At 42.0% G+C, this 17,637-nt stretch overlaps 3 protein-coding genes across 5 annotated transcripts in view; all 3 read left to right on the top strand.

Moving 5' to 3' along the window:
• Window positions 1–50: 50 nt before the first annotated feature.
• denr (density-regulated protein) lies at window positions 51–4,643 on the top strand. Of its 3 annotated transcripts, none has more exons than XM_070924352.1 (8): window positions 51–193; window positions 970–1,082; window positions 1,179–1,198; window positions 1,332–1,416; window positions 2,008–2,088; window positions 3,045–3,161; window positions 3,260–3,399; window positions 4,337–4,643. In XM_070924352.1, the coding sequence occupies exons 2-8, from the start codon at window positions 980–982 to the stop codon at window positions 4,379–4,381; spliced, it is 591 nt and encodes a 196-aa protein (XP_070780453.1). In that variant the 5' UTR covers window positions 51–193; window positions 970–979; the 3' UTR covers window positions 4,382–4,643. The 3 variants fall into 3 exon arrangements, with proteins under 3 accessions (XP_070780453.1, XP_070780452.1, XP_070780451.1); XM_070924351.1 differs by having other exon boundaries at window positions 1,332–1,419; XM_070924350.1 differs by having other exon boundaries at window positions 1,332–1,420; window positions 2,000–2,088.
• Window positions 4,644–5,092: 449 nt separating this feature from the next.
• On the top strand, window positions 5,093–6,085 carry LOC139301789 (hydroxycarboxylic acid receptor 3-like). The gene has a single exon (XM_070925259.1). It carries the CDS (start codon window positions 5,093–5,095, stop codon window positions 6,083–6,085), a length of 993 nt encoding a protein of 330 aa, XP_070781360.1.
• A 989-nt stretch (window positions 6,086–7,074) lies between these two features.
• The window catches only part of clip1b (CAP-GLY domain containing linker protein 1b), a 28,964-nt gene continuing 18,401 nt past the window's right edge, over window positions 7,075–17,637 (top strand). The window contains exons 1-12 of the mRNA XM_070924862.1: window positions 7,075–7,134; window positions 9,416–9,611; window positions 10,513–10,893; window positions 10,978–11,105; window positions 11,530–11,654; window positions 11,796–11,997; window positions 13,195–13,392; window positions 14,030–14,133; window positions 14,272–14,332; window positions 15,221–15,325; window positions 17,047–17,208; window positions 17,514–17,609. Of these exons, the coding sequence (XP_070780963.1) occupies window positions 9,503–9,611; window positions 10,513–10,893; window positions 10,978–11,105; window positions 11,530–11,654; window positions 11,796–11,997; window positions 13,195–13,392; window positions 14,030–14,133; window positions 14,272–14,332; window positions 15,221–15,325; window positions 17,047–17,208; window positions 17,514–17,609 (1,671 nt within the window). The 5' untranslated portion in view covers window positions 7,075–7,134; window positions 9,416–9,502. The remainder of the gene's footprint in view (window positions 7,135–9,415; window positions 9,612–10,512; window positions 10,894–10,977; window positions 11,106–11,529; window positions 11,655–11,795; window positions 11,998–13,194; window positions 13,393–14,029; window positions 14,134–14,271; window positions 14,333–15,220; window positions 15,326–17,046; window positions 17,209–17,513; window positions 17,610–17,637) is intronic.

Here is a 17,637-nt window from a genome sequence, read left to right as displayed (position 1 = left end):
GGCGCTGTTGCATATTAACGCTGCTTATCGGCCACTTACTTCAACAACTAAAACAAGACGCGCTGTTAGGCGTGCTCAAAGTACGCCAACTAAACCTTATTCAATAAGAATGGTTTTCTAAAAGTCAAACTAACGTTAATAATGCGAGCGGCTTTACTGAACAGACATCAGATTTAAGAGTATATTTCGGCGGGTATGTAACTCGATATTTCTTCTATCTTTATTGAGTTAATCAGCAGCAGAGCCTGTTCAGTTAGCGGTGCGTTGGCTCATTTAGCCTGCTAAGCTAAAGCCCTATAAACTGAGGTGCTAACGGTGACAGCTGGGTGAGTCAACGTTACCTGATGAATGAAACCACTGAAACTAAATTCGGGGATATTTGATATTTTTTCATCAAGGTACAGTTTGTCCCCGAGGTGATAGTGTCCGCGGTTAGCGTGATATTTTAAGCCATAGACGTTATAACAAGTATTGTAGCTAAACGGTCTATTTTAATAGCGCACCCACTGTAAAACAGCCGCATGTGTTAGCCAGCTAAAGCTAGTTCTGCTTACTTCTCAGATGCTATCAAGACAACTCATAATTGGTCTGCCGCAGTTGTGCATTAAATTAGCCCCCGTGGGCTAACCCGTGAACTATTTCAGTTCACATAAGTCTGTGTCATGGTGTTAGCTAGCTGCTGCTCGTGTATCTGATCTGTGCTGACAGTAAAGGATCTGAGCAGAGTGTTGGCCGGCCAAGCTAGCATGATGAAATATTGGCAGGATCCTTGTTCACCCATGCCCACACTAGAGTCTGATAACAACAGATCTGAAGACGTTTTATCACTGGTCTTCAGGTTTTGACGTGGAGTGGAAACTGGAGGCTTTTATCCTGACTTTAACGCTAAGGCACCATTTACATTCATTTACCTGGAGGTGCCCAGTGCATTCAATTTTTGTCCACTTTTCTGTCTTTTTTTTTTTCTAGATAATTTGAGATGGCTACTACTGAGATGGAATCTGGTTCTTTGGAAAGCAGATCAGAGCAAGGGACGTTTGACCCTGATTCAAAATACCCGCTTAAAGTTCTTTACTGTGGAGGTACAGTATATATAATTTTACTCAGTTTGGCATATTTACAAGATTTATTCTGGTGCCTTTACAAAGTGTGACCATGTGATTTCTTTTTCTCTGCAGTGTGCTCTCTGCCTACTGAGGTAAGTCTAATGATCAAACACACAGGATACTCTGTTGTGTGACCCAGTTCACTAAAGCACTCACAAATGTGCTGTTTGAGATATTAAAGCTGCTCTTTAAGGTGTAACTGAATCTACACGGTTGTGTCTGCAGTACTGTGAGTACATGCCTGAGCCCGCCAAATGTAGGCATTGGCTTGAGAAGAACTTTCCAGATGTATTTGCCAGGATGACTGTTGGTGGTGAGTGTCATTTAAGGTTTTAGCCAACAATAAGTGTCTTCAGTTGTTACTTAAGAATACATAGTGTGGTAATGTTGTGGTACAAGTTGTGTGTTTGTGTCTTTCTGGTCTTAAAGGCTACGCTACACAAATTTCTTTATCTCTATCACAATTGTTTTTAGTGTAAATATCTTCTGAAACCACAAATACTCATATGACGTGTTTAACCCTTAAAATACAGATTTGTCCTGTTTCCATCTTTAAGTAGCTGTTATGTTGGAAAAATAGTCTTTATTCCACATTTTCTGACAGTATCATACTGTTCTTACAGTATAACAGTATCCTACTGTTATACTGTATCCTACTGTTATATATATATAACTCTCTCCAGAGTGAGAAATGGCTTCATAAGGAAGTCAAATCTCTTCAGGTCTAAAGGTCTGTAATGATGTTAGACTTATTATGGACACACTGATCAGGAGCTAGGCCAGCCTGTTACTAAAAAGATCCAGGTATGCACATATAGTAGTCATCCAAAAGGTAAGAGGTTTTGGTGCTGGATTGGTTTTAATGTTTTTCTATTTTCCTTCTGCCCTATTGGCCCGGCAGCGAATGCACCCAAGCAGGAACCCGGCATTGGAGATGCTCCACCTGCAGGCGAGGAGGAGGAGAAAAAGAAACAGAAGAGAGGTATTATGGTGTCACATATTAGAATCCATGTTATTAGGCTTATTTTAGGGTATTATGGTGGTAGTTATACATTCAAATGTTATTTCTAGGTGTCACATCCAAATGATTTCCATGGTTAACCTGTTTTGTTGAAGTTGTAATCCTTAAGATTTCAGTCCTGGTAGATTTGGTGACACCCGTGGTTACTGGCTGTAGCAGCAGGTGTGGTTTTAATATTACAGCAAACACTCCCTGAGCAGCTGCTCTGTCAGAAGTAAAGAGGTCAGTCAAAAATAATTGCACACGGCACAGAGCACAGTAACGGGTTGGTCACTTTGTTGAGAAGGTGCTGCTCCTCCTTCTCTCATTACGCTCTGACATATTTACAACTGACCTGCTATAAAAAATGACAAAGGTCTTTTTTTTGTGGACACATTTTTGAGACATCTTTGTGACAAATGATATTGGGTTTCCTGTGACTGTTTCACAATAAAAGCTATCTTTTGTTTTGTCAGTTGAATGCTTTTAACGTGAAGCAGTAGGAAGTGTTGGGTTAGCATTAGCAGTAACTTAATACAGCTCTGTTGCGGCTGTATGAGGGAACAGTAGACAGTGAGGCTGATATCAATGACATCAAATTCAAAACGGTGTCGCTGAATTACATGCTGCATCGTTTCCTGTGAAACCCTCATGCGTGTGAAGGCAATTTGAATCCTGCACAGGAATGGCGGACTCCGCCACTAACAATGAAAACTACTATATAGAGAGGTATTTACTGAAAATAATTATATTAAATAGCTATTACCAACCAATAAAAAGTATCCAAAACAGGCTTTAATGTAATGGAAATCTTATTTTTTTTAGATTATAACTTTAAATGTTTCCTGCTGTCTGTATTTATATCACACATGTGGATTAACGCTGTAAGAGGTTTGAAAGACTTAAATCTGGTTTGTTTTGTTTTTCCCTTTTTTAAGGTGGAAGAGGCCAGATCAAACAGAAAAAGAAGACTGTGCCTCAGAAAGTTTCAATAGCAAAAATCCCAAGAGCCAAGAAGAAATATGTCACACGAGTGTGTGGCCTGGCAACTTTTGGTAAGAGTTTTTGTGATTTATTATTCTCAACGTTGCTTAATTCTCTTTCTCTTGTATGTTGTTTATTCTCAACATAACTTCTATGTTGACTCTTGCAGACATTGAGCTCAAAGAGGCTCAGCGATTCTTTGCCCAGAAATTCTCTTGTGGTGCCTCAGTTACAGCAGAGGATGAAATAATCATTCAGGGAGATTTTACAGACGACATAATCGACGTCATTCAAGAGAAGTGGCCTGAGGTGAGCTGTTTTGAATTTGTCGAAAATGTATTTGTGTCTTTTGAAATTGTTCATCTTGCCTTGCGATTTCTCTGTTTTGTTTATTTAATCGTTTCTCTTTTGCCCTTTTCGCTGTATGAGGCTGAGCTGGCTTTTGATGAGTAATTTTGCTCTGATTTCTAACGTCTCTGTATCTACACAGTGATGTTAAAACATGCAAGATAGTTGGTGTGAGGAGAGGAGGGATTTGGCTTGTTTACTGTGAAGTTTTACACTACTTTTATACTTGGAACTGAGCAGGCTTGTGATAATATCTGACCTAATAAGCAACTCAACCAATAGTTAAATGATAAGTCGGGTTTTCTGTATGTTTTCTTGTCAACAAATTCCATAAAAAGACCAAAACCAAAAAGGTCTGACTCTAAGCCCATTGGTTCCTACTGAAGATGTAAATCTATAAAAATGGCTCACAAATATATAGTTTGATCAAACAAAATGCTCAAAAATGTCCCAAAACAGCTGGTCAATAGAGTATTTGTTGGGGACTATTTTTAGTGGTGGATTAATCCAGATTTGGTGCTCTTGTGAGTATTTGGGGCAGCAGGACGGTGTGTGTGGGGCTGAGTCAAAGTAAACTACAGCGTGTGTGTTCATGGCGATGAAAGAAACAACAGTGAGTCTCACTGATGTGTTTTTAATAGTTTTTAGACGACAATGGAGCTCTGTGGCTCAGAGGAAGAAGTTACATCAGGATTTGAATACGCAAACAAATATTTGTCAGTCGGAGTAGTTCATTGTTGGTTTCCATCTTTTCACTGGATTTATTGACAAGACAAATATAGAATATCACCATACTTATCCTTTCTAAATGTTAGTTAGTCAGTTAATTTGTTCCCATTCAGAAATCAAAACTCGATGCACAAACATTGAGTTGGGTCTCTGTGTCTCTCTGTTGTAGGTGGATGATGACAGCATTGATGATCTGGGTGAAGTGAAGAAGTGAAGACCAAATATGCACTTTTACTGAAATGGATGTGACCTGTAACAGCGACAACCTGGCCAAATGTACACATTAAGTCATTTTATACCTATTTTATTTACTGTTCATAACAAAGCTGCGGACTTGGCCACTCACTTGGCATTTTTTTAGTTAATAGCTGCTTTCTCTCGTTTTGCCAAAGGTGTGGTATGACGTGAAATCCCTCCCAAATGTTCTTCACTCAAGCAAACTGTAGGCTAATAAATTTCAGTCTCCTTCGCCTGTACACGCTCGGCTTCTTTCCAAGTTTGTTTTTCTGTTTTCTAATGGGTATGTGTCTGTTTTTCAAAAACATTAAAAAGGATTTCTTTTTCAGGGTTACGACTTGTTGTAGTCACCTGCTTTATCAGAGTCGCTTAAATGGCCGCAGGTTACTTGTTTTTCAGGCACCCCGCTCAATCCCCATGAGTGGACCTATTCCCCTGCATAATAGTTTTATAATGAGGCCACACTCCCAAGACAGATAACATTTACCGTTGTTTCCATGCTCCTCTGGGTCAATATAACTTCCCCAAAGATAACGCACCGTGCACAGATGTTAGCTCCACTTAGGAATTAGCATGTTTGTCTGAGAATCGTTTGCATGAGCGCAAACATGATTCCCTACTAAAGAAGTCACCTGGTACACCATATCTGTGTTGACACTGTATGGAGCAGCAGGTCGGCGTTCAAAGGATGAATCTCACTCACTCAGACGTGTGCTGCGCCTTCGAGTCTCCCATCCTGGACCAGGTTTTGCCTCCGATACTCATCTTGGAGTTCATGTTTGGACTGATGGGGAACTTTGTCGCCCTGTGGATGTTCATCTTTCACATGGACACATGGAAGCCCAACTCTGTGTACCTGACCCACCTGGCTGTTGCAGACTCCATTGTGCTGTTCTGCCTGCCTTTCAGGGCAGACTACTACAGGCGTGGGAAAAACTGGCTGTACGGTGATGCCATGTGTCGTATCCTGCTCTTTCTGCTGGCAGCCAACCGGGCGGCAGGGATCTTCTTCCTCACGGCCGTGGCTGTTGACCGCTACTTCAAGATTGTCCACCCGTTGAACCGGATCAACCGAATGGGCCTGGGCTACGCTCTCTGGGTCTCCCTCGGGCTCTGGGGTCTGATTTTTCTTGCTACTGGATATCTTCTCGCTGATGAGCACTTCTTCTACAATAGCAACCGTACACAGTGTGAGAGCTTCAACATCTGCATGGGCTTCAGTCCCCTCTCCACCTGGCACAATACCTTCTATGTGGTCCAGTTTTTCCTGCCCACTGCAATCGTCGCTTTCTGCACAATGAGAATTACATGGCAGCTGAGAAGCAGGACTGTGGACAAAAGGGGGAAAATCAAGCGGGCCGTTCAGTTTGTCTTGGCTGTGGCTTTGATCTTCATTACCTGCTTCTTTCCCAGCACTGTATCGCGCATTGCCGTGTGGATCCTCAAGGTATGGTACGATGAATGCAAATACTTTGAGGTGGCCAACCTGGCATTCTACACGTCCGTGTGTTTCACCTACTTCAACAGCGTCCTCAATCCGGTGGTGTATTATTTCTCGAGCCCTGCCTTCAGCGGCACCTTCAACAAGCTCCTGAATAAACTGCTGAGAAGAAACGAAGACAAAGATGAGGCGGATTCAGCTGACAATGACATTTCCACCATTGATGGTAGAAGGTTATAAAGACAGGTGCTGCTGTATTTCCCTGCTGCAATCTAACTTGTTACATGAATGCATAATGCACGTTAAAGGCCTGGCATAATGTTTCTATTATCCCAGTTTATAACTATAATAAAACATAGAGAAGAGGTTTTGCTGTGATTGTGAACAACAGAATAAGCCATCTAAAAGCGTAGTGCTGTGTACTTGAATAGGTAGAACATATAAACCTTTGGGTGTGTGGTTGCAGGGTTAAAGTAATTGATGAGCCATTAACGATGGGGGGAAAAAACTTGAGTTGCAAGGTGACCTAGTCAAATATGCACTGCAAATGCTTGTAAAGCTTAAAACATCTGTAAAAGATGTGACTTTATGTGTATATCCACTTATTTTTGGTAAGGTAGTTCATATAATACTACCTCTTGTAACTGATTGTCAATCACGTCCACTGTGAACAGCAAACACTGATTTTCTGCCTCCCAGTAAAATAATATTTACAGTAAAAATCTGACGGACAGCCAGAGGGATGTTTAATGACTTCAATCCTGTCGGTAAACTGTCAATCAACTCAGATTTATACATCCACTGCAAAGTGTGAAGCTTTCTGTGACACCTTGAATCTAGGAGGGTAGCGAGAGTGCAGGTAATTTCAAGTTATGTGTAAAAGCAATGTATTTTCTATCATTTTCTGTCTTTTGTCATTCTGTGTGCATACATTTCAATTTCCAGTCGTTGTATCCTGTCACATTTTTGTTTTCAATAAATACATTTAACACTAGGATAAACAACATACATTTCATGTTACCTTTGTGCCATTTTCCTTTTTGTGTTTTTAAAAAAGAAAAATTTTTTTTTGTCTTCTCCGGACTCGAGTAATCGTATTTTAACGTACCAGAGCTCGGATGTACGAGCTTACGTTTGGTCCCGTGAAGGCAGCATTGTTTCCCAAGGTGACGTCAGGCGGTACGGCTGGGGCTGGGCTGGGAAAGAAGGAAAAACATGTAACGGTGCGAGGTACGGTGCACCTACCCGCGGCATCCCTCACTGAGACCCAGTTCACCAGAAGAAACCAAGTAAGCTTCCACAGAAACTCGTTCCGCGCCTGTCTGGCTTCATTTAGCTTCAGTATCATCTCAGTTGGGCGTTAGTTGTTTTATAGCCTGTTAACCACAGTTTATGCTGTCTCGCTAATCTAGCTAGCTAGCTTTGGCAGTTAGGAGCGCATTCCAGCAGGGACTGAAGCCCGTGTTAGCTACCAGGACGCTGAATATGACCAGTTTAAACAGACCTAAAGCACCGGGACTCTCTGCTCAACAACGCGTTTGGTCACAGTAACCAGGCATTGTGACATTAAACGTGTCGGATGTTGAGAAGAAGTGTTTACACCCAAGTTACAAGCTCCAGAGAGGCAGCAAGTTAGAACGAGCCCAGCCCAGACACAAACAAAACGGGCCAGCCTCATCATCATCATCATCATCATCATCTGTCCGTCCACAGCCGTGATTTATACATGTATGGTTGAAGCTGGACTCACTGTGTAAGGCTAAAGATAAACCAGGGGCAGTCAGAGATGCTGGCAGAGACTGGAACCACAGGATGAGGTTTGACAGCTCTTGGTGTGCTTGTTGTGTTGGTCTGGCAGCACCGGCTGGGCGGAGGGAGCAGCGCCGGGCTGGTGTTACAGCAGACAAGGCTCCCCCTGTTACCTGGCCACTGCCTGGGGGTTAGTCTGGACTAGACAAATTAAGTCAGTGCTCCTCATTATCATCAAAATAAAACCTGCTTTTATTGGATGATAATCTGTGAAGATAACAGCCAACCAGACAAGTATTTAGACCCCACGGGTCCGATGAACCTGTCAGGGGATCCCAGGGGCAAAGATGAGCTGTGGGCCCCCCAGCTCCAGTTATTAACATTAGAGTCGCAGATCTAAGTGTCTCTGCTATCTTTGAAAAATCCAGAAGGTTGATTAAAAACACAAGATGGTAGCTGGAAATGTCCATGCTCAATTTGTTCAACACAAGCCAAACTTTAAAAGTTTTGGTATCAGTTATATGATGTATAACTTCATACAAAATGACACAAGGAGATATGTGCAAATTTCCCCGCTGAGGGATTAATAAAGGATTATCTTATTTCCAACTACCTGGATAGAAATCAGAGCTTCAACTTCAACTTTTTTTTTCATCAAGCAGCAGACAGAATATTTATTTTATCCAAATAGGTTGAAGAGTTGTTGAGGATTTTGGAAATACTTTCAGAAGTATCGGTAAGTGTTGTTAAACAACCTCCTGGGTTTTTCAACTATTTCCAGGTATTTATCTGTGTTAAAAGCAGGTGGTTAGCTCTCAAATGTAGAGGCACAAACTGGGGCTATAGGCCACTGTTGTTCCCCTGTCAGTGATAGTTTGGTTAAATATTGATTTAGGAACATGTAGCAAGACAAGTAATAATGCAAGACCCACATTAAGGTCCTTATAGTGTGCTTTAATACTGCATGTTCCCAAACAAATCTCGAATTTATCATCATAATTCAACCTTCAAAGTATTTTCAAAGAGTATCTGTGACTGTAGGTGTGCAGACAAAGTTCACACACTGCTACTAGCATAGAAGCCAAATCTCATACTGAACTGTAGTTGTTCGAGTTGCATTGTGGGTAATGTAGGCACCATGTTTAGAATTAATATAAAAAAGATGATATCTCTGGTTCTGCTGCATCAATTTCTGAGTCTGATAATGTTATTGGAGTGCAATGCTAAACCAGTGGACTGTGGAGTGTGAAATGTTGAAACACAGCTTTTACTGTGTGAAACATAATTTTCTGTGTTGACCTAGTTGCACTCAGAATGAATCATCTGCTTTATGAGTAAAATGGCAGCGTGGTCAGGCTGCTGCCCAACACCTACAAGACCTGCAGGGAAAAACAAGTGATTTTCCAGAGAAAGGAATGTTTCACTTCAGTGTCTGAGGTGGAAAATCAGCATCAGTAGAGATGAAACTGCACACATGCCACATTTATTACCTGGGTGATAATAACTAGCTTGGTAATAAACAGTGAGTTGTGACAAACAGTAGGTGGTTTAGATTATACCAGGGTTTCATGTTTGGAGAGGTTTTCATATTTTATCGTTTTACAACTTTGAATCAAAGTAGATTTTTATTAATCAATTAGTTGGTTCACAGAAAAAGGCTTGGGCCTCTTGTTTGGTCTACGTTAAATGAATTAATTAATCGTGAAAATAATCAGCAGATTTATCGGTAATGAGAATTAATGAAGCACTAATGAAGATCAATTTGCAGATGAGATACTCGAAAAGTGAACCATCATCAGTTTCATTTTTTGTTTTTTCCAGCTCCCTTCCATCACATTGGGACTTTATGGGGTGGTGGGGAAGGCCCAGTCCCCCACCTTGATCAGGCCCCACAGGTCCCCCCTAACCATGGACAAACAAGGAGCCACGAGTACACCAGGCAAGATCAGCGGGATCAAACCTCCCAGTAAAATAGTCCGCCCGTCTGGGGTGCCATCAAAGACGTCTCCATCCTCTGGTAAGAAATGATTCAAATGATTTACTGCAAAATATAACGAAGTATTAGTGGAGGACGTGGCGAGTGAACCAAGCATCAGCTGGTTAATCTGCTCACGTTTGAACAGGAAAATACAAGAGAACATTTGTGTGTAAAAAATGACCCAATAAGCAAAGTGAATGTCCCGCAGCTTTGAGAGCAGGAGGGTATGTCGGACGGTTTGCACTCAGGAACCATTTAGGCCGTTCTTGACCACAGCAGGGAGTCAATGTGATTACAAAGTCCATCCTTTAATCAGCAAGCGACTGTCCTACTGAAGTACTACAGCGAGACCTGGACCCTCCGACTTCCATGTGATGTGGGGGCAAATAAAAACACGACTTTCTGCTTTAAAGGATTAAAAGAGAATCACAAAAAAAGTTTTTGTAGAGATTAAAAACCCTCTTGTCTGCCTCCTTAATTGTTATTAATATTATTATTAGCAAGCTTCACCAATCGTTATGTCATTACTGCTGTGAAAAGACATGTTGGTAAATTACCTGAATTTGAGCTGGATTTCAATTCTCAGTACTTTCAGTAACAACCAAAATGTAAGCAAGTCAAGTATTGCAAGTTTGCATCTAACGCTTGGTCACTTTTTAATCCTGTTCCTACTTATTCTTTGATATTAAATAATACAGTCCAGGAGATATTAAATCATACAAGTCCGTTAAAAGCCAGTTTAAAAAGGTGTATTTTTAGCTGACGTGTCTAAAAGAAAAGACACAAGTAGTGGACCGTGAACAATCGTCATAGGTGCCATGACAACATCTTGGTATCAAACCTGCTTTCTGTGTAAACACCAGCTCTGGAAACTGGCTTCTAACTGACTTGTATGCTTTTGGTTTTTAGAGTTGTTTATAAAGCATAATTGTGATTGCAGGTACTCCAAAGCCAGTTCCTCCAGAGAAGCCCCCCGGCAGTGTGACCTCCCCAACCCAGGAGGGAAGTGCGGACTTCCAGATTGGAGAGAGGGTCTGGGTCAACGGCAACAAGCCTGGCTATGTGCAGTTCATTGGGGGCACGCAGTTTGCTCCCGGCCAGTGGGCGGGCATTGTGCTGGATGAGCCTATCGGGAAGAACGACGGGTCTGTGGCAGGGGTCCGGTACTTCCAGTGTGAGGATGGGAGGGGGATATTCACGCGGCCTTCAAAACTATCCAAGACTGCACTGCCAGAGAAGGAGGCAAACGGGGGGCAGGCCAGTCCAGCACCAGCAGCCCCCGCAACAAGCGAGCCTGCACCTGCTGGCACTACCTCAACTGGTAACAGTTTCTCAGTGCTGTTTGTGAGATCTCTGCTTGTTTTATGTCAGATCAGAATATTAAAAAACGCTTGTGTTTGTTCAGCTCAGGGCACCGGCATAAAGACCGCACTCAACCGAATGCTCACATCCAGTGAGTCGGTGTCGAACCTCTCAGACCCCGATTCCATGAAGAAGAACAGGAGGGAGCTGAGGCTGGGAGACCGTGTGCTGGTAAGAACCCACCATAACTTTATATGATGTTACAAAAACAATGGGCTTCATGCAAGAACTTTTTTCAACAGTTTTCTAATCCTAAACCTCCTTTTACTTTTCCCCCCCCTGAGGTTCACTTGTGTTCCGAGTCAGATTCAGCGAAGTCTCATTTGGCTCAAAATCTGAGGATAGAATTTGCTCTGTTGACATATTTATAATGCACAAACTGATGATTGATATTTCTTGAGGTAATTGTTTAGTTTTTCCAAACTCTACTCCAGTTAACTGAAGTATTAAAAGGCAGTATATTCTTACTCCAAACTGTCCCAAGTGTTCAAGAATCATTCTTTGTACCGGCACATTTTCAGATTGGTAAAATAATTAATGTGTAGAAAATCGAACCTGGTAAATTCCAAATTATTATTTTCATTTTTGTGTGTAGGTTGGTGGTACAAAGGCAGGAGTAGTTCGGTTTCTGGGAGAGACAGACTTTGCCAAAGGAGACTGGTGTGGAGTGGAACTAGATGAACCGCTTGGCAAGAATGACGGAGCTGTAGCAGGGACCAGGTACAGACCACTGACAAAGGATGAACGTATAACACCTGTTTCAACACAATCGTACAGTAACCTGTAAAGAACATGTCCCTGAACCGCCCGTCAGTGGGTCTGCTCAGGGTTCAGTCGGTGCCTGACCTGTTTTCCTCTCAGATACTTTCAGTGCGCGCCCAGGTACGGTCTGTTTGCTCCGGTCCACAAGGTGACCCGCATCGGCTTCCCCTGCACCACACCTACCAAGGCCAAGAGCTCGCGGAGGAGGTCCACCCTTAAGAGAAGCCCGAGCGCTTCCTCCATCAGCTCGCTCAGCTCCGCCACCTCCTCCATCAGCGGCAAACCCAGCCGAGCAGGACTGGTAAGACTCACGCTGTGCTGTCATCCAGCTCTGTGTTTACTGGTCATGCAACCCACCCCCAAACCTCAGTGTGAGTTGAACCTGAAGTTGTGTTTTCTTAGGTTGAAAACTTAATCTGTGTTTTAAATTGCAGTAGATTCTCTTTTTTCCCCAAAAAAGTTTTGTCCAGCAGTTTACTTCTGCCAACCCTCCATGACTGATTGTAGACGTCATCACACACTGCAGTCTCATAGAAATGATGTTAATATACTACTTCAGTTTTGAAAGAAACTAATTTTGTTATCAACATAATTTAGAATGAACGTATCTGTAAAACTTTCAGTGGCAACGTACAATATTTAATTTGTTTTCTATGATATCTTCTCTCATCAATACAGCGTCCGCTTGTAGCAACTATAGCATGATTTGAACATGCATGAAAAGTGTCATGAAATGAAATGAAACCTTCATAGTCGCCAGAGGATGAATCCTAATGACTTTGCTGATCCCTTGAGTTTCCCTCTAGCGCCACCACGAGGTTGACATTTGAGGTTTTGAGTGAAATTCCTCGACAACTATTGTATAGATTGCCGTGAAATTTGGTTCACACGTTCATGTTCTCCTGAGGATGAATTGTAATAGCTTTGGTGATCCAAAGAAAAAAAAAGTTGTCCAAAACCTGCAAATCTAAATGACATTCCCATCAGCCAGCCGAAACCACGATCTTCCTCAGTCCGTGTTGTCAAAATCCTTCACCCAATATCCACCCGACCTCCTCCCTACAACTCGTGCGCCAAACAAAAAACATAATCAATGTTTCCGCTGACCTGAGAACAGGTAGCAATTGTGTTTCCCTCGAAATGTATTCGGCAAAACAAATAAAGAATACAAACGTTCCTGGGAGACAGGGTTTCACACTGGGGCCTCATCGTGTTTGTGGTTGCGCATCAGTGTATCTAAGCAAATTTACTTGTTTTGAATTAAAATATTCTGGGTTGTAAATTCTCTGCAGTGTGACTGAATATGGAGAGTAACTCACGTTAAATTGGATTTTGCTGTTTTTCTGGCACCTTAACTTAGTTGTGTTATTTCATATTTTGCCTCCCCCGTACCTTAGGGGCCTCTGACACAGTTTAAACACTGGTTGTAATTTGATCTGCAGACCACTATCGGGCAACACACTAAATGTTAAATGTATCTGTCGCTGCATCTTTCCAGCTGACGGAGACGTCCGCTCGGTACGCTCGTAAGATCTCCGGCACCACGGCGCTGCAGGAGGCTCTGAAGGAGAAGCAGCAGCACATCGAGCAGCTGCTCGCCGAGAGAGACCTGGAGAGATGCGAGGTGGCCAAGGCAACCAGCCATGCAGGAGAGGTGCAGCAGGAGCTGACGCTGCTGAGGAAAGGCCGGGATCAGGTGAGACACGTGCACACATGGAGGCTGTCTGCAGTAACAGCAGGAACACAGGGGAAAGCTGGAATGAAGTCCTTAAATCTAGACGACAACATGTCCGGGCTCTTGTTTCTCTTAGGTTTTCCTGCTCTCTAGTGGTTTTATTTAGTCTCAGATTTCACAAATATATTTATAACTAACAATCAAATTTTAGGCTTAAATCTTACTTGTGTAACTGAGACAATGATACATACTAATACCGCTACTATTACTGATATCAATACTACTACTGTTACTACTACTACTAATGTCTTAATCTAATCAGATCAGAAAGCAAAGGACAAACTGAAATGATCATCATCAACAATTAGCAATTAAATAATACACGAAATAGTGTATGAATATTGTCTATACGATAGAAAAATACATCAACACTAAATTCCATATATATTTTCAACACAAGGAGGCACACTGTAAAATGAGACTGATGAAACTTTACTTCTCAGTTCCAGAAATGTTCAAATGTCTCAGTAACACCACTTAAATGAATAGTTAGGGCATCTTTCCGAGAGAAAACGCCATCAGCGTGGTCTGAACGTCGGTGGTTGGAGCTTAGCGTGCGGTTCTTGCCATTCACCTTTGCTCATTGTGTGTGTTGTAGTATGCAGTGGACATGGAGGCAAAGTTGGATCAGCTGCGTTCGCTGGTGGAGGCAGCAGATCGAGACAAAGTGGAGCTGCTCAACCAGCTGGAGGAGGAGAAGAGGTGGGTGGTCTGACTTCACCCGTAAGCCTGCACATGATGCTGTTTACGGACACCAGTGAGGTCTTGTATGTGTCACTGACTAATATCTACAATAGAGATAATCTAAGAGGACGTTTTATTATTGTCCCTGTTTGACAGGAAAGTGGAGGATCTGCAGTTTCGTGTGGAAGAGGCGTGCATCACCAAAGGAGACCTGGAGGTAACTCGTGGTTATATAAGCTGGTTCTCAATTAAACATATTCTGTTACTGAAGCTATAAATCTCTTGTCAGGCTGCTTTCTTTATAGAATTCGTGTGAATTATTGACAAAATAGGTGGATAGTTGATTATTTTGCATTACCACACCCACTTAGTTCTCATTAAGACCAGTCCAAATATAGTCGACCTCATGCCCTCCTGAGTTCTTAATGAACACCTGAGTTTGATCTCTTTTGTTTTACTTCTGTTCATATTTTAAGTGCCACATTAAGCACCTTTTAAAAAGGCCTCTAACTTGCATTAATGCTTTGCGTTTGAAGATTAAATCAATCATTCCTTTTCCTGCCCTCTTTGAATCATTCATTAGCTTCCTTCGTTCAGACGCGTCTTTCTTCCTGCTCCTTTTATGTATTCATTCATGCTTAATTCACCTTCCCTTTCCTCTCAGATTTTGCCACCCATCCGCAGCACTTACATTTCCATCCTCTCGTCATCTTTTCATCCACATGCCTGTTCTTGAAAGCAGTTCTCGTCCTGCCTCGCCTTCTTATACGCTTTCATCTCCCTCTCTTGTCTGCATCTTCTTCACGCTTCAGAGGAATTACACAAGCAAACAAGTGCCAATAGACGAGAAATATCTGAGAGTCAGAATGGGATGATTGAAATAATTAACTCCTGACATTCCTCAGAGCAGAAGGAGCGAATAACAATCTTTTCCTTTGTCCACAACCAACTGATGTAATTGAAATGCTGGAAACCATCAGTGCTCTCTTACTTACTGGCCTTCTCTTTAAAGTCTTGTCTTCTTTCTGTTCGTGGCACAAAGCTGGCATGTCAGTGTTGCGTTGGTGTTTGTTCTCCTTCTCTTCCTGCTCTCTCTTACTAACAGACGCAGACCAGACTGGAGCATGCCCACATAAAGGAGCTTGAGCAGAGCCTGCTCTTTGAAAAGACCAAAGCTGAAAAACTCCAGAGGGATTTAGAGGACACTAGGGTAATGCTGGCTGTCCCAGTCCCACAGCAGGACTGAGTGATGTGCTTTTCCCCCACTGGGTTTAATAATGATACACAGAATATATTGAAGGAACCACAGCGTGCAAACATTATGCAAATTGTCAGATTTATCACAAGTTGCTTCCCTCATGGCCGAGTCCACCATCAGCCCTGGCAAAGGGACATTAACATCTCTTTGTTAAGCTTTTGTAATAACCCAGGTCCATCGTATTGAAAGTTATGCATGTGTGCATGAAAGCTTTTTTTTTTTTTTAAAAGATAGAGTTTGGAAATGCCTGAGCTTTTGACGATGTCGGCCTTCATTTTTCTTCTTCAACAAATCCCATGAAAAGACCAAAACCGACTATGTGTTAGTCTGACTTCCTTTCCCTGTCTGTGGCACTCAGCTCCACTACTGAAAACATGTTTAAAAGCAGGTCATGAATATATACTTTCATTTTTAAAAAAGGCTCAATAATTTCCTCAAACAGCTGGTCACTGCAGCTTTTATCAAACGCTACTCAAACAGGAGGAAATGGTGCATTTGTTGGGGACTATTTTCATTGGCGGATTAATCCACATTTAGTGCTCTAGTGAGTATTTGGGGCAGCAGGACGGTGTGTTTGAGTCAAAATAAACAGTGTGTGTGTTCATGGTGATGAAGGAACATATCACCCAGTGCAACAGTGTGTTTTTAATATATGATGGAGCTCTTCTGCACAGAGGAAGGAGGTATATCAGGCTGTGTATTTGTTAGTAGATGCATTCACTGTTGCTTTTTGTACTTTTCATGGGATTTATTGACAATAAGAAAAATGTGGAACACTGCCACCCTTTAATCCTTTAACCAGAAGGTCCGAGCTTCGACTCTCTGCTGAGTCAAAGTCTCCTGCAGTAAGACAGCGAATCCTTTTGCACCAGCATCAAAATAAGTTTGTTTTAGCCCGTTCGATGGATGACATGAGGTTTACGGGACAAAATTGTTAACCTTGAAATGTGTCATTTTTAATGTCAAGGATTTAATGATATACTATCTAATGTGTCAGTGAAATGTGAATAATGGAAATGTTGTCAGTGGTGTCCCTTAGTTTGTGGTTTACACTGATATGTTAAGGAGTGATAGATAACTAGGTTTATTCAAATATAGAAAGTAGGAAACTCTATTCCTTATTAGGTTCACGCAAACATCCAAACTTTATCAGTGACTTCTAGTTGTTTAACTAGTAAAAATGTATTATTTGTCATATTTTTTGAGGTTAACCACGGCCACTTTTTTCCTATTTAATTGTGACTGAGATAAGAGGGAATAAAAGTGAATAACTGTAGGTAATTGTATAATTACTTCATTAAGGTAAGATAATGACGTGAAAGAGATATGTGAGGCAATAAAATTAGTGAATTAGTACGTTTTGTTGTTGATTTCATCTCATTTAAGTCATTTATTTTACTGATACTTTTATCGAACTAAACAGCCAAATATTAGCTTAATTAATTTGCTGCTTTTCTTTATGTTATAATGTGAAGATGTGACCTTGGAAATTGGACATTTTTCACTATTTTCTGATGTTTTATAGAGAAAAACGATTAATCAGTTATTTTATTTTAATCTCCAGACTAACTTGACAGTGAATGACATTTGGTTCACACCACACAGGTCTACAGTTTCCGCCACTACCCTCCTGTGTCAGCTCTCACGCCTGCTTTCTACACCCTCTGCTGCAGGTGGCCACGGTGTCTGAGCGCTCCAGGATCATGGAGCTGGAGAGGGAGGTGGCAGACCTCCAGCTCAGGCTCCGGGCGTCCCAGCAGAAGGAGGACGCTGCGTCTCTGTCCCAGCAACAGATCAGCAGCCTCAAAGCTCAGGCACAGTCTCAGGAGAAAAAGGTTTGTGGAAAGCGTCCCAGCGCTGGTGTTTAGTTCAGCTCGGTCTGGGCAGCAGCTACATGATACCCTCCGCTTGTAAAATGGATTATTCATCATCGTCATTATCATGTAATTTATGGCCCGATGTAAAACTGGAAGAATTGGTGTAATTTCTATTTACAACCCTCCTTTTAGCCCCTAACGTAAATAGACACATGACCTTCTTGTGTGTGGTTTGTTAAAGCTTCTGTGATGATGCATAATTTATGGCTCTGCTCAGATGTACATGTGTCCACCGTATGTTCTATACTGTGTGTCCCCAACAGATCAGTGAGCTGAGTGTCGATGTGGAGAGCAAACAGAAAGAGCTTCAGTCTGTGCAGCAAGATAAGAGCTCTCTGGAGCAGCAGCTAACCAGCCTGGTAAGAGAAGGAGAAACTCGTATTGATC

This window comes from Enoplosus armatus, chromosome 18 (assembly GCF_043641665.1).
Source record: "Enoplosus armatus isolate fEnoArm2 chromosome 18, fEnoArm2.hap1, whole genome shotgun sequence".
In the NCBI taxonomy this organism is placed as follows: domain Eukaryota; kingdom Metazoa; phylum Chordata; class Actinopteri; order Centrarchiformes; family Enoplosidae; genus Enoplosus; species Enoplosus armatus.
Note: the sequence above shows the minus strand (reverse complement) of the source record. Positions and strands in the feature narration are given on the sequence as shown.

Excerpts from the sequence above, each read along its gene's own strand:
- LOC139301789 (XM_070925259.1), top strand. The coding sequence starts at position 5,093 with ATGAATCTCACTCACTCAGACGTGTGCTGCGCCTTCGAGTCTCCCATC.
- denr (XM_070924350.1), top strand. The coding sequence starts at position 980 with ATGGCTACTACTGAGATGGAATCTGGTTCTTTGGAAAGCAGATCAGAG. Across the intron at positions 3,162-3,259 it reads GTGTGGCCTGGCAACTTTTG|ACATTGAGCTCAAAGAGGCT; the intron begins GTAAGAGTTTTT and ends TGACTCTTGCAG. Across the intron at positions 3,400-4,336 it reads TTCAAGAGAAGTGGCCTGAG|GTGGATGATGACAGCATTGA; the intron begins GTGAGCTGTTTT and ends TCTCTGTTGTAG.